At 38.0% G+C, this 24430-nt stretch overlaps 1 protein-coding gene across 1 annotated transcript; it reads left to right on the top strand.

Annotated features, from left to right (window-relative positions):
- The first annotated feature begins 13757 nt into the window (after window positions 1–13757).
- Window positions 13758–22731, top strand: slc2a1c (solute carrier family 2 member 1c). Its single transcript, XM_079833899.1, has 8 exons — window positions 13758–14078; window positions 17338–17578; window positions 17701–17863; window positions 18636–18820; window positions 20052–20156; window positions 21558–21659; window positions 21754–21957; window positions 22032–22731. The coding sequence occupies exons 1-8, from the start codon at window positions 13855–13857 to the stop codon at window positions 22209–22211; spliced, it is 1404 nt and encodes a 467-aa protein (XP_079690025.1). The 5' UTR covers window positions 13758–13854; the 3' UTR covers window positions 22212–22731.
- Window positions 22732–24430: the final 1699 nt, after the last annotated feature.

The raw sequence follows: 24430 nt of genomic DNA on the forward strand, positions 1-24430 counted from the left end.
AGGCACAGATTACTGTTAATATCACAGATAGACAGGAGGTGCCTAAAAAGAAAGGCATTTGGAATGGGAATTGCCAGTCGTCCAACCACCGAATTGGCCTAAACCATCGCCATTCGAGCGTCCCCTTTCCGGCTGCGCTAAAGAAAAGGCCACATGTTCAGAAATGAAAGCAAGAAAAGAGGCAACTCCCTGTTCCCAGGTGCACAACCGATCAGATGTCTAGCGATACAAATCGAACAAGGACAGATCCAAAGAGGATGTGAGATCATTGTTGAAATGCAGCAGAGCATTGAGGTACCAAAGTTTTATCTTCCCTTAGAAGCAGAAGCGCAGAGATAAGTTCTTGAAGATGAGGATGGTGTCAGAGGTGGGGGTCAAGGATTTTGGTGATAGCGGGGGTGGAGAAATGAAATAAGAGTTGTAAAGCAGCTGGGATGCATGTGTCTAACACTGACACATATGGCATTTGACTTTCAGTGTGAAGTTCAAAAGAATTTTATAATGACGCAGCTGCTTAGGGATGTGTACATGAAAGAGTGTGTGTGCGGGTGCTTTGCGGAGGAGGATAATAGATTTCCATTGTTCTAATAAAACGTTAAAAAAAAAACATTACTTAGAAAAAGATTTTACTTAGAAATGTCATGTCGAGTGATTAAGTGTTCATTTGTTATGATCAAGTATGAAGGAAACAAGTATAATTATGTACTGAAAATAGCCATTTAGTAGACACAATTACATTTATTCACATTGGTGACAGTTATGGCCCACCGTTTGAGGAAATGAAATCAGCAACCTTCAGATTACGAGATCCTGCACCACTTTAATTTAGCAAATTTTTGGTTGCAAGACATCTACGCCGTAATTTAAAATTAAGTTTGCTGAAAGTGATCCGTTAACTTAAAAAAGGAAACTTGTTGCCTTGGAAATTATGAAGTTAATGAACTTCATGCGTAATTGAAAAAATTAAGTTACGTGGAATTGTCAAGTTCCCATAACTTAATTTTTTCAATTACGCATGAAGTTTATTATTTAATAATTTCAAGGCAACAGGTTTACTTTTTTAAGTTAAGTCAACAGTGAATAGTGTATATGTCATTTCGACTTAAATTATATTAATTACTGACTTAAAAATAAAGTTCAATCTTGTATAACATTTTGAAATTCGAAATTTCTTAAATTATTTTGATTGAGTTAAAGTAATGTAAAAGCATGTTGTCATGACTTATTGATCATATTTTTTTTGTTTTTTTTTTACAATGTACGGTGCTTGTGAAGGGACAAAAATTACTTTGTTTATGCAAGATGTTAGGTTTAGAACAAAAGCCTACTAGTTAATAAAATCAGCCAATTATGAATTAAAACAAAGCATAAAGCATACTTTATTTTGATGGTCCACATAAGGAACTTTGCAACTACATGTCAACTAAATCTGCTAATAAGGGAAAGGGGATTTAATAAAACCAACAACATTTAATGTTTTCTCTTCATATTTTACGTGTATATTATTGTGTATATTATATGGGTATGGCAAAATTCTGAATTTAGAACTTTAAATGAATTAATTACAATCAAATTGGTCACATGCTGTTGGATGTTGAATTAGAATGACAGAAAGATATATTTAATAAATTGCAGAGGGACGTAAAAATTTAATTAGTCCAGTGATATTAAAAATATATCATTAATTTTGACTGATTTATTCCTCGAAAAGCATGTTATTTGAAGACTTTTGGATACATGAAAGCATCCTTTCTTTGAAAGAGTGTTCTTTTTTTCATAATGACCTGAAAGTCTGATATAAAATATGTATTTATTTTGTCACATTGACACCTCAAAACATTATCAGTTCAATTCTGAATGTTTATTAATCAACACAGAAGCAGCAAGTATTTGGTTTTATTAGTTCCAGTCATTTCAGCAGTCTAGCATAAGCTACAAAAAGTACTGTATTTTATTACAGAAGACTATTTGAGAAAGGAAAATAAGCAGATTTGATTAAAAGAAATGGACCATTTCATGCGTTTTACGCATTATGGTGTAAGAGTCAGTCCAAATGTTGTGATTCACTAGTGTGAAAGAAGGACCTTACATAAGCAGTTCCGCACATGTGCAAAACTCTGTAAGCCATTATAAAGCACATTAGAGCTCATGGAGGGCAGTCATTTAGACAATAATGCACTTAATAGTTAAAGCAAAATACCTTCGAAAGGGGCATGTTAGGTCTGGCAGTGTGAACCATTTGTGTGTAACACACTGATGTCTGTCTGTCTGGAGCAGCACCTGCCTAACAGGCCGTGCTCTCCAGGGCCAGGGGTCACCTGCCAGGAGGCCAAAGACTGAGGTCAAAGGTCATATCCCAGACAGGCGTGATGTGTGATTGAGAACACAGCTGGAATAATCAGGGCAGGTGTCTGTCCTTTTTTACCCTTCATCTTGAGCTACTAAAATACTGCTTACTGTGTACTGCAAAGTATACGGCCTACCATACTACATACAAAAATATATATACACTGATCATGCATAACATTATGACCTAATATTGTGTTGGTCCCCGTTTTGCTGCCAAAACAGCCCTGACCCGTCAAGGCATGGACTCCACTAGACCCCTGAAGGTGTGCTGTGGCATCTGGCGCCAAGATGTTAGCAGCAGATCCTTTAAATCCTGTAAGTTGTGAGGCGGGCCTCCATGGATCGGACTTGTTTATTCAGCACATCCCACAGATGTTCGATTGGATTGAGATCTGGGGAATTTGAGGGCCAAGTCAACACCTCAAACTCGTTGTGCTCCTCAAACCATTCCTGAACCATTTTTGTTTTGTGGCAGGCGCATTATCTGCTGAAAGAGCCACAGCCACCTGGGAATACCGGTTAGAGGTGGTACGTATCAAAGTAACATCCACATGGATGGCAGGACCCGAGGTTTCCCATCAGAACATTGGTCAAAGCATCAGTGACGAACACGCACTCGGCCATCCACATGATGTAAAACAAAACAGATAGATACTGACCACTGCAGACCGGGAACACCCCACAAGAGCTGCAGTTTACATAAATATATGGTAACTCCTGGTTCATTCATCACTCAAGACATGGAAGTTCAAGTTATACATACTTTGAAAAAACATTTAATAAACAAAAATATATTTTTATTATAGTAATTTTATAGTAATTTCTTTATTTTTATTACTTTGAAATAAAAGAAAATTGACCTCAAATAAAAAAAATGTTATTTCGTTTTACTTTGTGTACTAAAATAACTAAAAATGAATTAAAACAATATGTAGCCACTGGTATATTGCGACACCCCTAGTAGACATATTTAAAAAACTATTATAAATGACAAAAACATGCAACAAAAAAAAAATGTTTTTTTATATATCTGTTTGTGATGGAGAGCTAATTTAATAGATTTAATACAAGCTCGTTTCGCATTTATACTCTTCTGGATTCAGTTTTGGAACATCTGTATTTTATTATATTTTGGACGGGATGAAACTGTATTCTTATTGTCTTTATATTTCCCGTTTACTGCAACGGACCAACAATTTCATCAGCACTGCCAGTTTGGAGGGTACGTAAAAAGTTTCCTGCTTATGAATTTCAGTAGGTAAAAACAGACGTTTTTGATAACATGATTCACTCTCATAGCAAATCATTAACTTTAGTCCAGCTTCATGGAGTACTGCTACAAATTCTAGATTAAAGACATACATTTTTTGTTTAGTTCTTATGTTGAAGATCATAAAGAAGAAAAGCTAATAATGTAATGTATGTTACGGTCTATTAAAATTAAATAACAGCAACTTTACTGTAGATCTGTGGCAGTATTTATAGAAGGGCAAGTCATTCTGTGTGAACGTAGGCCCCCTGTTGGGGGACAATTGAAAAAACATGCGTCCAATTTTACTTTTGGCCCCTGATAGGAGAATGAAAGTCAAAGTAACATTGTGCTAAAATATCCACTTTCTCAAAACCCCTTGAAATGAAATCAGTGAGGCGGTTCAATTAGAACTTTATTTCAAGAAATCTAAGCACAATGAAACACGAGAGCAGCCGAATGACGCCGTTCAGCAGTGAGTCACATGCTTCTGTGAGGTGGGCTGCAGTGCGGCGTGGTTTACCTGGAACTCAGCACCCCTGAGGGCACACAGAGGGCACTTTGACTTTATAGTGTTTTCACCCACTTTTATTGTCACGCTGTTTCTGCCCACTTGTGATGTGGTCTGTGTGCAGGAATGCCTCTTCACCTCTGTTCATTATCCCACTGTGTTTGGCCTCCCCTTTTTATCCTCTTGGATTGGCTGCACATTTGAAGTACCCTGAGAATTCTTTGCCTCCCAATTGGCTTCATTTCCGCAGTGCATATGAAGTGTACAGTAAATCATGTTCTGAAGTCTTAATGAGTAGGTCGATCTGGCCCACATGCTTGGTTTGTTCTCTTTTTTCACACTTTTGTTCTCCCTCTGTAAGGATTACTTGTCTCAGAATTAACACTTAATTAATTTAGGAAAAGATAAATGTGTGATGTGTAGAAGTCTAGATTAAGATAAATTACTGACGCATTATGGGGATTTTAACTTTTGCTAATGCACATTCACACATTTGAAACATGTTTGGGATGCATCTGTTTTATTATACAAAGAGTCTTGAATTGGTGTTGCTACTCTTTACTAAGATGTACTAATTCTTTATGTAATGAATTAAATAATTCAATGTAAATCTAAGTCATTTGAACTATGCCCGTTGATCACGCCTCTTGTGCAGTAAAAATACAAAGCTGACTCCCCAGACCAATGTTTAATCTTAAAAGATTGAGCTTGGTCTGGTGATAGCCAGACAAGTTAAAGTTAGGGTACAACGGGGCTAAAGGCACACCTTTAAAAAAAAGTTGCTTTTCACTATATGATATATAGAAAAATATTTTGTGTGAAAATAAATCATCAAAGTGGTTTATTTTATTCAAAAATCTTAAAGGGTTAGTTCACCCAAAAATGAAAATTCTGTCATTAATTACTCACCCTCACGTCGTTCGAGACCCGTAAGACCTCCGTTCATATTCGGAACACAAATGAAGATATTTTTGTTGAAAGCTGATGGCTGAGAAAGGCTTCAGATAGGCCTCCATTGGCATTCAGTACATTTATACTCCCAAGACGGATAAAAGGCACTCAAAACATCGTTACAAAGTCCATCTCACCACAGTGACTCTACAATAATCTTACGATGCGACGACAATAGTTTTTGTGCGCAAAAAAAAATCTAAATAACACCTTTTTCCAACTTGTTACTGCCTTCCGTGTGTGCCTCCACGACGCATGCGCGAGAATATGACGCAGATCCGGCGTTCGGACAGATGACCCAGAAGTGATTTGTTTACAATCAGAGGAAGACGCGCGTATCTCAGCTGTTGGATTCTACATTGATCGTACTTTAGGTCTCGGCGTAGTTCTCAAAATGGGGTTAGAGTGTGCATTTCATGGATTCCCGAACCCCGGCGCTACGTCATATTCTCGCGCATGCGTCGTGGAGGCACACGCGGAAGGCAATAACAAGCTGGATAAAGGTGTTATTTTGATTTTTTTTTGCGCACAAAAACTATTGTCGTCGCATCGTAAGATTATTGTAGAGTCACTGTGGTGAGATGGACTTTGTAACGACATTTTAAGTGCCTTTTATCGGTCTTGGGAGTATAAGTGTACTGAATGCCAATGGAAGCCTATCTGAAGCCTTTCTCAGCCATCAGCTTTCAACAAAAATATCTTCATTTGTGTTCCGAATATGAACGGAGGTCTTACGGGTCTCGAACGACATAAGGGTGAGTAATTAATGATAGAATTTTCATTTTTGGGTGAACTAACCCTTTAAAAATGTATGGGGTGTCGAGGGGGGCCTGTTACCCCACACATGGGGTAAAAGGCTCACCAGCATGGGGCAAAAGGCACACAGTACTGATACAAATACTTTCGCTAAAATAATGTTTTTAATAATGTCTAAGTTAATACTTGTTCAAAACAATCACTTTAGCAAAGTTTGAACTATTTTCTGTTTATTTTGATGAATAAAATAATTCATTTTTGATCAATAAATATGCTGTCATTAAAATATGTTAATACATCTGAAAAATATAGAAACAAAATCATTTTAAAAAGTAAAGATTCTGAAAGCATTGAAGGAGATCCCATAATAATTTAATATAGATTTACAGTAGTAACAATAAATTATATTATTAATATCACATTTTTAAATATGATGGTTTCATTATAAATGTGGTGATTATCTCCACCCAACTTGATATATGATACTTACAATCTGAATCTGACCATGTCATGTCAACAAATGGAAAAGTCAGCGGCTGTTTATTAACATGTTAAATATGGTGCCTTTTACCCCAAATACCATACTTTTACATATTCTTCTGTTATTGAAAAACTGTTGCTTTAATTCCTTGAACAAAACTTACAAACATTAACAAGACCTTTGTTTCAAAATATAATCAATAATTTTAGCGATTCTAATTTGCTACTTAAATTTACAACATTTTTAAAAACATCAAAACTTTTAAAAACTTTGCCCTGCTGCCTGAGATCGCATCAGAGATCAGACAAATTTCTACATGCATCTTGAAAAGCAGAGGTTTTGGAAAGTGCAGAGGCAAGTTTTTGTGCCATCTAATGGTTAAGAGGAAAATAAAATCAAAGGGCCTTTAGCCCCGTACCCTACTATTTGATATACTGGTACTATTTAAATGTAACATTTGGCCCTCTAGTGGTTAAATAACAAAAACAAGAGCTTACCCTACTTCTCATAAAACATTCACTACTAGGCTTAAAAGATACCCTATAACCAGTTTAAATGGAAAGGATCTCAAGCTGATAAGCTGAAGACGTTACTGTAGTTTTACTCATTAATAGACATGGTACTTCATTGAAAGTAAATTACAGCACAGTGCTACAACAACCATATTGAAATGACCCTGCACAATAGATAATGCTTTACAGTCAACTCTGTTAGAGAGTGACATATGGCAGTTTATCTGTTCAATACCTTACTCACCTGTTGAGTAATAAAGATTTCAAATCCCTCAGTTCTATTTCCAATTTTCATAGCGGCTAGCAGTAGCGAGCTAACTTTGAAAGCATGACATCCTACCCTCCCTTCAGAACGCCTTCTTCAAAACACATGACCACTCACAGCAGGGAGCAAGCAAAAGTGTCGCAAGAGACAGCGTTAAATTACCTCATGTCTCAAAGCACATAACGTTACAATAATAAATATAACTGCAAGCAGCCATTATCGGGGCCAAACGCAAAGAAGAAGACAAGACATGCCAAAATGGCTGGCAGTGTCAGATCAACTGCAGCAATGAGCAATTAAACACATTTTAAGATGATTTTAGGCAAAAAGACAGAAAAATGCATTGTAGTCTATGGGAATTTCATGTTTTGTTCTATTATAGCGCCACCAAAAGGCACAATCCTACCATGTTTTTTGTGTGTCCTCAGAGTGAGCCCATACATGTGTGTGTCAATTTTGGTCAAAATATCTCATTTTGTTTTGGAGTTATAAACATTTATATGAAAAAAACACGTAAAAAAGGACTGACACCTGACTTTGATTGGATTTTACACAAACCATTGCACAAACCATATGCTGAAATCTGGCAAGTCTGGTATCGTTTGACTCAGCAACGATTCAGGAGTCTAAGGAGATAAGTCTCATGAACATAAGTCAACCACACCCAAAGTTATAAGCATTTGGGGGAAAAAATTCTCCACTAGGTGGCGCTGTTGCGAAACTTCTCAGGCTCCTTCAAGGCATCGTGGTGAAGAACCATCCCGAGTTTCGTAACAATCCATTCATGTGTTCATAAAATACAGTATTTTAGCACATAATCCAAAATGGCCGACAGTCAAAATGTCCGATATGGTAAAATTGGATATCAGTCGACTCGGCATGCCGTCCTGAATCTAACGAGACCACTTTTATGATTTTTGAAGCAAAAATAGCCTTTCGTATATCCAGACCAGTAGGTGGCGCTGCACCAAAACGCTGCATGTTTCCTCATGCTTGTAATGACATGTACCAAGTTTGGTTTGAATACGATAAAGCATTGCGGAGATATAGGCTTGTGTGTTTTCGAAAGTGATACGTAAAATTTGTTTGTGCGTTTTTCGAAAACGTTTTGAGAAATCAACTTGAATTGCATCATGGTCAGAAGATGATCTGGTTAAATTTTTCTGTAAATCGGACGAACCGTCTAGGATGAGTTCGCAAAAGTAAGGTTTATTCAGTATATTCAAAATGGCGGGAACATTTTCATGACGGAAAATGACGTGCCTATATGGTGCATCAGAGGAAAAAATTATTTTGTTTCTAGCCCTTATGGTTCGAAAGGTATTAGCTTAAACACGAGTCAAACTTTGGACTGATGGTGGCGCTAGAGGGATTGATTTAGAGACTCCAAATTTGCTATGGTGACATTTCAGACTGTCCAAACCTTTTCCATACGGTTCTATGGGCTGCCATAGACTCAAGAGCGGAAGAAGAAGAAGAAGAAGAAACGGAAGAAGAAGAATAATAAGAACGCCAACTACGCCTTCGCCCCTAATGAACATAAACAACTTAAAGATCACTGACCGGTATCACCTGACTGCTGAAGATTAAAGGTGCCCTAGAATGATTTGAAACAATATTTTAAATTGTTCTCTGATATCTACATAGAGGGTATGTGGATTATTTAAGGTCTAGAATTGTCCAGATACGGTTTTACAAGTCCATTTACAACCCTAGAAATTGTCCCTAGGATGAAATGGTCTGTTTTTGCCTTATTTGGAAGGGTGATGAATATTAATGCCGAGTTCTACTCTGATTGGCTGTTTCACTGCGCGGCTCAATGACAGCAAACACATCCATACTGTCCGTCATGATAATGGAGATATTAGGAATTCAACCTTATATGTTTGAGCCTGTTTCTGATGAAGATGCAGATTTTGAGGAACAACAAAATGTTCTGAGATTGGAAAAGGACGCTTCTGAGTGGTAAGTTTAGTATTTATTTTCATTAAGAACCTGCAAAATTGTTACGTCCATACTAGAACTTCAGCCTAAACGATAACTAGCATATAGCATTAACTTTACACGTCAGAAGTCACAACTTTGTTTTTGTCTTCAAATGACTATCGTTTCAACTTAAGTGGTGGAGATGGTGACGTTAGCTAGAAGGATCGAGTGAGCTATCTGTAAGCATTAGCTCCTGAGTTATGTGTTGTTGATGAAATATAGGCTAAATTATATTTCTTTCCGACAAAAGGGATCGACATACATATCTACGGTTTTATTTTGTAATTTATGACAACACTGGCAGGAAATAATATTAACCTTTGTCATTAGACATACTATTTAGTTATGTATGCTACTTTGAGTTTCCTATTGTTACTGTACTAGCATGGATCTAGACAACACGGGATATTATCGTTAAAGTTGTCTCTCTAAGAAACTTTCAATTTAAAAAAAAAAAAATATTTGAAATTGTTTAGACAGATAAAATCATTACTTACTGCTTGCAGGAATATGGTTGGAATTGCCCCTTTCTTCAGTATCAGATGCTGAGCGAAGCCTGTTTGATATTGTCCCAGGTTTGAAAATCTCTCCGTGGTGAAATGGGCTGAGCAAACGAACAACTTTGAATTGAATTGTTGCGGTATCCGATTATAAACAAACATCAACCATGTCTGTTGACATGTTTTATCTGTGGGAAGGGTATGAAAAGTCCTTACATCCCCTGCACAGCCTGGAACATAACATTTGTTTCCATGATCTGCCATTTTCGCTGTCCTCGCGTGACGCTCGTTTACCTGCAGAGATGATTTGGCAGCGCAGTTCCGCCTGACATTGAACATGTGCTTGCATATGCAAATGTTGGGGGGCATATATTAATGATCCCGACGGTTGCGTCACTCTCTGTGTTATGTTGAGATTCGCCCATTTTTCCGTGGTGTTTTTCACAAACGAGATTTACATATGAAGGAGGAGGCAATGGTGTTTGAGACTCACTGTATGTGATTTCCATGTACTGAACTCTTGTTATTTAACTATGGCGATGTTAATTAAATTGTTCATTCTAGGGCACCTTTAATTTCGCCGTTGATAGTGTTGCCATTGAAACATACGTTTGAGTCACAAACCGCTCTGAGTATAACGTCACAGGTTTCCATCTCTTTCAAATTACAGTAGTTATGGTGTGAACGCTGCATTAGCTGGTTGTTTTGGTTCAGGAGGAACTATAAAAGGCGGCTGAAACACAAACACTGATGACGTGTGATTATGTAAATATATACATTGACAGACAGGACCTAATTCGGACCAAATGCAATGATTTAAACCACATTTTATTGTCATACGCCTTCCACAGACGATATATATACATTTAGACCTCTTAATTTAGTGATTGCTATCAGGACTTTTTTTCAACCATCGCTTTACCATGAGATTAATCTCATACAATTAGTTATAGTTGTTAGTTTGTCAGTTTTATGCAGTTATAAGTTGGAATGCTGGAGGCCAACTCACTAATTAATATGACAGATTATGGCAAAGTGCTGTGTACATAAAGCAAATTCCACCCACAGAAATGACATTGGTAATGCATAACTAAAAGTTAATCTGCCTAGAACAGCAGCAAGGTAAAAATTGAGAGATTGAGAGTCAAAATGAATTGACACTGTTGACAAAACTTGATTTATTTAATTTGGAACGTAAATTTGGCAACAGTGCAAAAATTGTCATTGCTTACCAGTGAAATGAAAACAACATTTGCATACATTGCATATAAAGCAAAGCGGTTCAAACACTCACACATTAACTAAAGTAACCCCTAAAGGTTGTGAATTGTTGCATGTTCATGTGAAATGCATGAGACCTATACGGACTCAATCATAGACATACACAATAATACTTATGCGCTAATCATACAGCTCAACTGACTGTGCTGCAGTGGTTTAAGCAACAATGGCACCATCGAACCATAGCAGTCCATGAGCCAACTTTCTTCCCCAGATCTCACATTCACATCCACATAATGGAGTCCAAAGTCTGACACTACAAATAGGCTTCAATTTATATTATTTTCTACCTCAAAATAGACAATACATAGACATTTAGGTAACACTTTAGTATGAGGAACACATATTCACTAATAACTACGACTTTTGCCTCAATAAGCTCCTAATTTACTGCTTATTAATAGTCACTAAGGTAGTTTTGTAGCGTTTAAGTTTAGGTATTGGGTCAGATTGAGGAATGTAGAATATGGTCATGCAGAATAAGGCATTAATATGTTCTTTTATAAGTACTAATAAACAGCCAATATCCTAGTAATATGCATGCTAGCGAAAAATTGCACCCTAAAATAAAGTGTTACCGACAACTAAGTTTGTCTGTCACAACCAATTACATATAAAACAAAATTGCTGATCATAAAGCACGTAGTTGTTTTATGTGATGAGGGTTCGTTATTTGTTATGTGGTGATGTTAGCTTGTTACCATTATTGAGATTAAGGGTTTATGTCGGAGTATGTTTTAACAAAACTGATTTGAATGCAATGTAATATTGATAAAACACCAGGTGTGTAAATCAAATGTTTTGGCATGGTCATAAGGCCCAGAGCTCCACGAGCAGTGACGGTTCATTGCTGCAATTCCATCAGACCCAGCTCAAATTCACCAGGCCGGTGTGACTTCGTCGCGGCTCTCAGGGGTCCCAGAGACGGTGGTGTGAGTCCTGGTAGGTGCAGGGGTGTGAGGGACGGCTCATCGTAGGTGCAAGGGGGAGGAAAAAGAGAAGTCGTGGGAATGGGTGGGGTGTGGGGGGTTTCAGAGACAGTTTGGGATAGATGGATGCCGTTCTGCAGAACGCCGGTCACCAATGGTGCTATAGTGAGGTGTAATTTCATGGATGAAGTCAAGACATACACAAGAGGTGCCAGGGAACAGTGAGGACATTTTTGAGCCGCTGTCAGCCATTTCTGAGCAGAGCTGTTGGCATCCATAACCGATCCCGACTGTTACGCACCGGTAAGCGATATGTCATTTTGTTATTGAAGAGAGCTTGTCAGCACAACTACTTCATTGACATTTTTGTTGGAATAAAAACATCAACACCGTATGTTATAAAATACAGTGATATTAGACATTTGAATAGTTTGAAACTGATAACTCCACATACCTAGCTTTATATGGTCATGTTACACTTTAAATAAAACATTATTGGAGAGTACATTTTACAAGAAATAACTATTTCAGTCCAAAAAAAAAGATATGATCCATTAGTTATGAAAACGTGTTTTTTACATTCCTTTAACTCATCAAAATAAGTTGATTCAACTTAGCAAAGCATGTTTTAAGTCAGTTTAATGTAATTTAAGTCGATTGTACTTAAAAATTTAAGGCAGAAACTTTTTTCAACAGATTTGTGATATTTACTAGCAATTTCTGAATGAAAATCGTTTCTCCTTATTTTTTTACAATGTACACGTCACATGATGGGTCTGAAGGAACTTAAAAGTCATTAAGCAATAAGCAATTCATTTTCACTTCATAAAGCAATTCAAGAAACTCATGCTAAAGTTAATGTAAAAATAAATTTTCACCCCCTTCATTTTAGGCGGTGAGAATCATTCAAGGCCGATGGCTTTTAAGGAGGTTAGTGCATATAAGTAACTCATTCATTTATCATTTGACAATTCACCATTTATAATAAACTGTAAGCAAGATTAGTTGTATTATACAGTTGAGATACAGTAACGGTCAAAAGTTTGGAAACTATTTTTTATGTTTTTGAAAGAAGTCTCTTATGCTCATCAAACCTGCATTTTTTTATCAAAAATACATTTTAAAAAACAGTAATATTGTGAAATATTATTAAGATTTAAAATAATAGTTTTCTATTTTAATATTCTATAAAATATCATTTATTTCTGTGATGCAAAGCTGAATTTTCAGCATCATTACAATGTCACATGATCCTTCAGAAATCATTCAAAGTCTTTCTAATCATTGTCTTTTTCTGTATTTTTGAGCAAATAAATGCAGGCTTGATGAGCATTGGAGACTTCTTTCAAAAACGTTTGACCGGTACTGTACCTGGGTATAGTTTGAACACTACCAAGAATGCATTATATGTGACGGCCTTGTTGAATCGATACCCTTGCACTCAGAATCAGCTGACCGTCCCGCTGCTGACCTCCATCGTGGCAGCAGTGCTCGGCTCCCTCCAGATAGGATACCACACAGGCAACATCAATGCCCCTGCCCGAGTGAGTAGAGTTGACTTTGGGGGGGCCAGCCGCTGGTTAGCATGGTTTCTCAGTTTACATACAAACTTCTCAGGGCCCTCGTAAAACACTGAATAAACTTTACAGAGTCACAGAATATTTCTCTTCAGCCAGCGTTGGATTTGGAACGCTCCGTATTTGCGCACAGGTAGCTATGATGTCTAGCTTGTGTTGATTTATCGTCTGTGTGTGGATATAGTCCAGTTCCCTCCGGTTGGTTTTTCATTATGAAAACATTGGGACTGGTCTCAAGATATTAGTCATGTCTTTCAAGCAAGTGAAATTCAGAGTAAAGTATTAAAATTACAGGCTGCTCTGAGGTTTTTTTGTCCGTGTTAGCATTACGTATGCTGTTTGCTTGTTGATGTAGTAGTGTCTGAAATTAAAGTATTGACTCGTTTATGATTAAAGACTAAGATGCAATTTATGTTTGAAACCAAAATGCCTATAGTTAGTGTGTTCATGCTGAATCCAGAATGATTGTCAGACTTTACTATAGATCATGCAGTTGCATGCGTGAGCATGTCGCGAGGTGTGGTACATGTACTATGTATTATTAACATCCTTGTGGTTTTCTTCATCGAGGTCATTGAGGAGTTTTTTAACACAACATGGAGATCCAGACACAATCAGTCAATACCAGAGCACAGCCTCACGTTCCTGTGGTCACTCTCTGTTAGTATTAAGGACTTTGGAGCACTGCTTGGTTCACTGGGGGTCAAAGGTCTTGCTGACACTTTCGGAAGGTGAGAAACCTTAGTTATGTCCCAAATGACACACTATACACTATGTACTTATGCACTATGTACTCATCCGAGTAGTGTGTGCATTTTATAAGGTTATTTTATATCCTCCCCCTCTGCTTCGTAATTACAGCTCTATTAGTTGAGTGTATGAAGTGTCCAACATTCCACACTTCGTTTTTTCCGTTAATTAAGTGCATCCGGGGATTTAAAGTGTACCTTCTCTATGTGGAATTTTCAGTGCGAACACACTATTTATACTACAAAATGCCATAGAATAGGGAAAAATTCTCATTGGGAAAAATGCCATTTGTGCCTGAATATTTATTTATGTATTTATTTATTGGGATCAAATATTGCAGATATAGCATTAGGGTTAGCATTAGATAAATAATTAATTATTTAATAATTATCTATCTTTCTATCTGTCTGTCTGTCTGTCTGTCTGTCTGTCTGTCTGTCTCTCTATCTATCTATCTATCTATCTATCTATCTATCTATCTGTCATTTCAGTGGTTCGCAAATATGGGTTACCCTGTATTAATAATTATTCATTATTACTTACCCTAATGATATATTTTTGCAATATTTTATCCCATTTAAATGAATGAACCCATTGCATTTCTCTTTAAAAATATTTATTCTACTACCATGTTACATTAAGAAATATTCATAATTTGTACTTTGTGCTTTTGGTTAAACTATATCGGTACTCCACTTCAGGCATTCTACTAACTATAAGTAAATTTGCAGCACGTCAACTAACTCTCATTAAAGGTAGGGTAGGTAAGAATTGGTTAAAAAACGTTTTTTCCAAATTTGTTTAAACTTTCTTTATATATCAATACATAATTAAAATGTAAGAACTCTGAAAAAGAAAGTATAAAAATTGAGTGTCTGTAGACCTCTCACGACTGTTTTAAAGACAGCTCATTATTTCCATTCACTCCACCTTCTCATTTCTGGGCTCTTTCCAAAGCCACGCCCCCAAAACACATGAACGCGCTACGCCGACTTCTCAGCTGAAAGACGCATTATTTACCTGAGACGAGCTGAGAAGAAGGAGCAGAGTGCATGTAGTGACATGTCAGAATCACAGAATCACATGTAATAAAAAATCTAACTTTATCATTATGAATATAAACAAATAAGATGTCTTTTAGTACTCACTATCAAGCTAGAGTACCGATACTGGTAAAGTTTAAAATACACACACAACTAGGGTTGGGTACCGAAATCCGGTTCCAATATGGCACCGGTACTTATATAACCGGTATGTACCGGACCGAATCAGAACGCAGATTTCGGTTCCTCATTTCGGTGCCAAAATTCAAACGTGCTTTCGCGCTTTGGCTGAGCCAGAGACAGACGCTCAGCGCTGGTCACATCACAACTCATGACAACTATTCAGTGTTTTCAACGACATCATGTTTATTTCAGGTTTCAGACATTTAAATGTTCATAAGTACTAGCAAAAAACACACACTGATGTCTATGAAAGCGGCAATGACAATCCTTTCAGACGGTTATAATTTGACTAACGTTACGTGTTTTATTCACATCAGATAAATGCACATTATATAGTAACTATATAGTTTACTCTATTCTTCTTCCAGTTCACTGGTCACTTACTTTCATGTATTTCGTGAGACGAGAATGAACTCAAGTGTTGTAAATCCGACAGATCCGATTCTGAGGCGCAAACTAACATGGCGCCGCCCATTGCGCTTTATAGATCAACTAACACACATTCACTCACACATTTGAACATCAGATAGTTCGTGACACAGTTAAGAAGTTTGTGAATATTTTGAATAAAAAGAAAAAACGAAATAAACCCGATACAGCTGAGCTGTCAGTGCTATTGCGGCTGCTGTGTGTCATGTGAGAAACACGACGCGTCACCATGGAAACATTAAGGCGACGTGTTCTAAAATATTTAGCCAGAGAATATGATCATATTTCAAAATAAAGCTGAAGCTCGAAGCTGGTTTGTAGCAGAGCAAGAATACAGACGACTGCTGTTATTACTGTAACTGTTTAGAGTTAAATTAGGCTTGTTGTAGTTGGGTGGCTTAGGTTTTACTGTGAATTTGTAAATATGTAAATTATAATTTGTAAATAAGTAAATTGTGTTTTGTATTTATTTATATTCATACATTTAAGTATACATTAAACTTTTAATAAATGGTTCAATTTAAATAATAAATAAATAAATAAATAAAAAGCCATTTAATGTCATCCACCTCGTTTGGTGGCCTTTAAAAAAAAAAAAAGTATCGGTTCAGGCACCGTTTAGGCACCGGAACCGTTTTAAAAGTATCGGTTTGGCACCGGAATCGAAAAAAACCCAAACGATACCCAACCCTACACACAACACAGTGTCTACGACACACACAGATACAAGATAAAAACATCAGTAAACATAGGTAGTGATATATAAAAACAAACCAAAGGCATGGTTAGAGTTTAGACAGAGGGTAGTAGCTAAAGCTAACCTAGTTCTAAAAAAAGTTCCTGGATGCGGTGTACTAGCTTTTACACATGCATTTTGTTATCTAAAGTTACATTTTGCGAAATTCAACACGACAGCGATCAACTTGAGCTAAGCATATTGAGTATTTATCATCTCTACTAATGGCTCGCTAAGTGTATAACATTGTAACTTTATGCTAAGTAATGTTATGTTAGCTATATTAGGCAGCTACGTGTGCTAGTGATACATGCTTCATGAAAACATAAACCAAAATAATGTATAATCAAAATGAAAGATTACCTGTCCAGCAGAAATACAGCCTCGTGAACTCCTCAAATCAAACGGGTGCGCGGCTGCGCGAATGTGGGCAGATCCTGTAGTAAAAAGGGGTGGTAGCCAATCACTTGTTTCGTCCCGGACAAAAATAATGAGCGGTGTTTATTGCAGATTAAAAAGTCTAGAATCACTCGATTTATATACTCTCTTTTTCAGAGTACTTACATTTTAATTATGTATTGACATATAAAGAAAGTTTAAACAAATTTGGACAAAAGTGTTTTAGATCATTCTTACCTACCCCACCTTTAAAGTTTTAGCAGACTGTTAAGTTAGGGTTAGAGTTATTAGAATAAGTTGACATGTAGTTTCAAAGCTACTTATAGTCAGTAGAAAGCATATTATTAATTTGGAAAATAGCACTATTTCCTAAAAGTGGCCCATGCACCCGCAGTGGCACAGTATGCAAGTGCTATTTTGAAATAATTCAATCCATACATTTCCTTGCAGGCGTAATGCAATTCTGATAGTGAATGGCTTATCAGTGGTGGGTGCCTCTCTGATGTTCATGAGCAAAGTCACAGCGTCATTTGAAGTGCTTATCGTGGGTCGGTTGATCTTTGGTCTGTTCTGCGGCCTGGTGATGAGCCTGAACCCGCTGTACATCCAGGGTGTCTCGCCCACAAACCTCCGTGGTGCCTTTGCAACTCTAAACCAGGTCTCCTTCGCCTCAGGCATTCTGCTGGGCATGGTGAGACACACCTGCTCCCATTCCGTTTCCAGCTTAGCCCTTAAAAGTTACGTGAATCGTAAATAACTGAGGCCTGGATCTCATCAATGCAAGCCTGATGGTTTGTTGTGTGTATATCTCAGGTGGTGGGCTTGGAAACGGTATTGGGTACAGAGAAATACTGGTCGCTGATGTTGTCTCTGTCCCTCATTCCTGCAACGCTCCAGTATGTAAGTCTTCCTTTTTGCCCCAAGAGCCCCCGCTACCTCTTCATCAACAGGGGCAAAGAAAAAGAAGCAGAGGCGGGTGAGTACAGTAGTAAATCGTTTTGTCAAGACAAAAAAAAAAGCTAAACTACACTCTAAAAAATGGGTTGAAAATGGACAAACCCAGCAATTGGGTTGTTTGAACCCAGTAAATGGGTTGTTTTGACCCAGCGGTTGGGTTAAATGTTTGCATAAAACAACCAATTGCTGGGTTAAAACAACCCCATCTTTGAGTTAAAACAACCCAATTGCTGGGTTAGTCCATTTTTGACCCAACTTGGGTTGTTTTTAACCCAGAGTGTAACTCATAAGATAACAATAACACATTGTAGATACGCCAATACCAACTAAAACTCCTATAAAACTCCATAGGCTAAAGAGAATAAACAAGTCTTGAATCTAGCTTTGAAAGTGTCCAATGTGGGGGAGGAACTCACTACAACTGGAAGTGCATTCCACAACCTATAACTGCCCTAACTGCAAAAGCTTGGTGGCCCTTGGTCTTTAAGCGGGACTGAGAAACAGAAGGAAGCGATTGGTTACATGAACGGAGAGATCTTGGTACAGAATATGGTTGAAGGAGATTGGCAATATACTGTGGGGCTAGCCCATGCAAAGCTTTATAGACATACAGCATAACCTTAAAATCAACTCTGTATCTGACTTGTAGCCAATGTAAGGAAGTGAGAATGACAGTTCCTTTGGGACAGAATGTTGACTTAAGTTATGACTCACTTAGAATAGAAATAAACATGTTGAATCCAGTGTGAAGAGAAGTTCGATCCAGCGTCCTTCTTTCTTTCTTCTGTCAGCCCTGAGAAAACTTCGGGGAAATCCAGAGATGGTAATGAAGGAAATGGAGGAGATGAGAGAGGAAGCAGCCAATAGTGAAACAGGAGTGACTGTGAGAGAATTCCTCAGGAAGCGACGCTACAGGCAGCCGATAATACTTGTGCTTATCATAAACCTGGGCAGCCAGTTATCTGGATTCAATGCGGTTGGTGTTCCAAAATCATTCCTTTGCCTGAATGCCCATCACTGCAATATCTGATTTAAACTTGATCGTATTTCAAAGTACTTGTTTTTCTAGGCTAGATTTTGAGTTATGATTTGTAATATACAGTATGTAATGCTTTTTTATTCCTCTTTCCACATCTCCATGAGTCTGATGGTGAAGGAAAATTCAATAGATGGGGCTGAAACAATTTCAATCTTAGTCAGAGTTAAATGCAAGGCTTGACTTGCACACTATTTTTGTATCTGATTAAAGGCCCCGATATACTTCAAGCGAAATCTTAGAACGAATGTGACGTCATTTCGAACCATATCATGCCAAAGCGAAGTTTGTTTGGAGTTAGTTTTGGCAGTTCGAAACAGCTTGCCAAAGCCAAAGTTCACTCCGGCTGGTAAACACCTTTGTATTACGTCCGTCTGTGGTGATTGCGTAATAGGTGGGTGTGCGCTTCTTTCACATGGAAATCTTTTCCGCTTCATATCTCCTCACGCGTCCGTGGAGGTCAGAAGTCCATGAGGAAAAACGTGAACACACTGGAGAGCTTTATAGTAGAAAAGGAAGTGGTACTTTTGATTAAACAAGACACCGTTTTTCATGTTTAATACGGTAAAGCTGCTTGATTTTGTAGTGCGGTATACAGTAAATAAATGTGATGTTACTTTAGAGTGCCGCATTGCAGAGCTCATGCAAACATATCCACGTTGCTATTATCAGATGCTTTTCCTATGCTTTATGAAAAAATACTTGATATTTTCTCTATTTTGTTGTGTTTATTTTGTTATTGAGAGGAAAGAGCACAGCACATATTTATATATTCATCTAAACATTGCTCTCTGCAATTCCGTGGCATCCGATGTTTGCTAACAGTGAATCACTGCTCACGTATTTCGAACTTAATTTTACCCCTAAACTAAGAACAAAAAAGAACTTCGCTGTGAGTATATCGGGGCCTTTAGCAAAAATTCCCTTGTACTTGAGCATTTATTTTTTTTGTCCTGTAGCCCATTTTGTCCCATGTCTCTAACAAGTGAAGATATATTCCATATTGTAGCTAATTTCAATGCCTACTAATCTCAAATTAAAAAAGATGAATGTGCTTATTATGTTTTCTCATACCATTACAGGTTTCCGAAGGTAAACAGCATGTAAGGGTTCTACAAAGTGTAAAATTGCCCAGAATAACTCTTTCACATGTCTGTTACTTTTCTTCCAGATCATTAATTATTCTACAAAAATGTTTGCACAATCCAATTTTGATGAAGCCAAATATCTGACACTAGGGGTTGGGGCCGTAAATGTGGCATTCACCATAGTAGCAGTGAGTATTCATTACATGATGTACAATTTCAGTCTACTGTTATTGGTGATTACTGTAATAAGTTAAACGATTCCTTATTATTGTCAGTATTATAATTACATTTCACATCAGTAGTAGTTGTACGATTACACAAAGTAATTGTTTTTTTATGATTTACTGGCCTATATAGTAAAGGAGAATTTTTTACATGACCCACTTCTTTATGTAGAATAAAAGTGTTATTATTCAGCTCAAGTGTTATTCCGGTCAGTTCAATGTTGGTTCAGTTCAGTTCAATAACAGTCCATGTTGCAAAGTTATTATCCAAATCAACTGCAGTTAAATTAATAATATGACTGTCATGGATGGATTATGATGATGAAGATACAGTGTTAACGATAATCCAAAATAAGAGAAAGACAATGTAACCTGCGAATGAACACAAACAACACCAGATAAAGAATGAACTGAAGGCATTAAATACACAGAGAATGTCTCGGTTATGACTGTAACCATGGTTCCCTTTCAAGGGAACTCAGCAGCACGTTAGTCAACACTGTGGGGTCGTGTCTGACCCGGTGTCTGAGGCACATGTGCCAACTAGCCACTCATGGCCAACGCAGTGATGACGTTGCAAGGTGCGCACCAACGTTTAAAAAGGGCATCTGAAAACACATCATCAGCTTCAAATGTCTGAAGAAGACGCGCTGGCACGCCCAAAGCATGGCAACGCGAGGCGGTGTCTCGTTCCCTTCTCAAGGAACCATATTGCATTTGTGACCTAGACATTACCTTTCGAGGGAACTCAACGCTGCATCAGTGGATGCTATGGGGACGTTAGTACCAACTGCACCATGCTGACCAGTGCCTGCTGGAGGTATACAAGTAATCTAAAACCCTAGGTCAAGTCAAGTCAAGTTCAAGCCACTCTCAAGGAGAGTCAAGACCACTTAAAGCAGAGCTAAAAGCCACATCTAACACCATAACTTTGCTCTCTTACCTTCCCTCCCTTTGAAACACACTGCAATCTTCACACAGCACAAAGATAAGAGGCTTCCTGAAGACATTGCCCTGCCCTTTTTATACGCTTTTGACGTCATCGTTGCATCGGCCATGAGTGGCTAGTTGGTACACGTCAGACACCGGGTTCCACCGGACATGTCCCCATAGCCTCGACTGACGCGCCATTGAGTTCCCTCGAAAGGGAACTACTGAACCAACTAGAGACGGGTGTGAGAAATCAATTAAACAATGAATAACCAATGACAACCAAGGACAAGTGGGAACATAGGAAACAGAAAACAAAGAGAAACAAACTAAAAGTCTTTGAAAATTAAACATAATTTGACATTGACTTTTAAATCATTAGATCATGAGACTGTTCATTACATTAAAATGTATATGTTTTTCTCTTCTGCTAAGTTCTTTTTGGTGGAGAGAGCGGGACGCAGGAAGTTGTTGCTTGCTGGATTTCTGTCACTAGCGCTCTGCAACTTACTGATGACCATCACATATTCCATAATGGTGAGATTGAGGATCTGTCTTGTTTCCAAACTCCAGAGATAAGATCAAACTTCTTGACTTTTACTCATCTCTACCTCTTCCCTTTTGTCCTCAGACCATAGTTCCAGGCATCCGTAATATTCAGGTGCTGGTGGTTTTCTTCCTGATCTCAGCTTATGAAGTGGGGCCTGGGCCGATCTCTTGGTTCATTGCCGCTGAGCTTTTTGACCAGTCGGCCCGTCCCATTGCCATGGCCTTCACTAGTATGCTTAACTGGGGAGGGAAGTTTATACTAGCACTTCTCTTTCCACCTCTGCTGGTATGTGCATCTCTAAGATTAACACAATATCTTTACTTTACAAGTTTACTTTAACAACTGAACCTTGTTTGCAGAAAATGTGTGGGGCCTACGTCTACCTCCTCTTCATGTGTATGGCCTTGCTCGCCTTCACCTACACCATGTTTCGTCTTCCTGAGACCAAAGGACGCACTTTTGATGACATTGCGGCTGAGTTCCGTGGGGCAGAGGGCATTCCCCTACATAACAAGACCACATTTAACACGTTTACCTGATCACTTTCAGCTTTGGGGTTAGCGGGACCAGTAAACAGTGATCAACTCAAATGCAAAACTAATATGTTTATACATATTAATGAGTATTGAGGTATATCAGGGATTCTGTCTAGAATATCTAATTAGAACATGTTAACCTTCTACATATATTCTAAAACAGGGCACCCTTGTAGACGTTCACAGACAAAACATAACCTTTGTGCGCTTTTATTGTGAAATCTCAAAACTCTCTGGTTTGCCAGACAACTGTGCAGCAATCCGAGTTTAAGAAACCAACAACCAAAACTTGAAAACTACCAAACAAATTGACTGACAATATTGACAAGTATAATAACAACTACTTGTTAAATATTTGTTAGGAAATCCAGGTAAACTGTTTTCGATTGATATGCATTCCCTGAGATATTTGCAGTGTTCCACAACAGTCCTTAATTTTTTCCCATTTAAACATCGATCAAACGTGAATATGATTGTAAACATGAAATAAAAGATTGAGCATTTCAGCATTTTTTTCCAGTTTACCAAGAAGTGCAACACATTGCTTTAATTTGCCTCTCTCGTATTTGCCTCTCTTTCTTTCTTTCTTTCTTTCTTTTGAGTTTCTTTCGAGTTTCTTTAGGAAAGTGGATTTCATAACAGCCTTTGAAAAAGAGAATATTGAGGACATGACACTGTGGACATCTTGTGAACTCAAATGAGAAAAAAAATCGCTTTCTTGTTCATGTTGTCATAACAAGCTAATTACAAGATTACAAGAACAGAGAGAACTTCTCATTAGCAGAACCCGTTAAAAACAAATATTAGAACAAACACCCTCTTCACCCTGGAACAATGAAATGCACTCGGAAGAAGCCACAGAGTTTTACAGCTCAATTAAGTAGACCTGTAAAATATAGCAGCATTTCTTAACAGTCCCTCATAGTCCAGTAATGAGAACCGTTTGAAACTGTCAGCTTTCGTGAGGAGATCCCGTCACTTAGTCATGTGAAGCATGTGCTTGTTATGTCTAATTGCTCTCTATGAAAACAAGCAGCAAATTACCAGAGATATTTAATCTAATGTAAACTGCCAGTTAAACAACGCTGATCAAAAAAACTAGATGGGTCACTTGGAGGGCAGACCTTTGAATTTTGGCTTGCACCTGCAATGGCAATTATACTGTATACTCCAAAGATAAATAGCATAATTATTAAGCAAACAGATTACAAAAATAAATGAATAAAACAAACAGATTGATGACATTGTGTTTAAAGTTGCAGTGTTTAGTATTTATGAGGATCTATTGACAGAAATGCAATATAATATACATAATTTTCAGTGGTGTATAAAGACCTTACATAATGAACCGTTATGTTTGTATTACATTAGAATGAGACATTTCTACCTATACACACTGTGGGTCCCCTAAAGCAAGGAACACACCAAACCAACGCCGACCAACAAGTAACAACGAAAGCAGACTGCAGAGTTGATTCATGTTGGCTCACAACTGGTTCCAAAGTTGCCCTGACACACCAAGCTGACGCTCGACATCCGACGGCAAAGTAGCACGTCCGTTCTACGCCTGCGTAAGAGTAAATAGCTTTCCGTACCAGCTGGTAGCAGTGGTCTGTTTTCGTTATTCAAAACGGGAAACCGGAAGAGCTACTCTGTATACCCTATAAACAAAGATCCTCATAATCTCACCCACCACAGACGGTCACTTCTGGGGGTTTTTCTTCTCGTGCACTGGTTCGCTAGCAGAACAGCCAATTAGAACGATCAGATGGCCCGACTGACCGACAAGCGACGACGCCGATTCAACATGTCGAAACGGCTGAAAAATAGCCAACTAGGACTAACGTCAGTACACCGAGAAAACTTAGTTGGCCGACGCACGAAAACTGCCCGACAGCCGACCGTAGGCTTGGTGTGTTCCAGGCTTTACAGTGAAGTCGCCATTTTGCGGCCACCATGTTTCTACAGTAGCCTTAAACGGACAAACTGCTCTACAGAGTGCTAACTACTCTCTGCTGTCTCAGACGACGACATTTGTGTCCTCTGTCATCCACCGTAGCTTCTCTATGTGCTTCGAAAGGGAGCGGTGAGCGGTGAGCGGTGAGCGGTTGCAATTCGCAACCTCACCACTAGATTCCGCTAAAATGTACACAGTGCACCTTTAAATGAAGATTTAATGAGTTCACACTAAGGCTACATTAAATTAAATAGAGTAAAGATTA

The sequence above is a fragment of the Gobio gobio genome (genome assembly GCF_949357685.1).
Source record: "Gobio gobio genome assembly, chromosome: 13".
In the NCBI taxonomy this organism is placed as follows: domain Eukaryota; kingdom Metazoa; phylum Chordata; class Actinopteri; order Cypriniformes; family Gobionidae; genus Gobio; species Gobio gobio.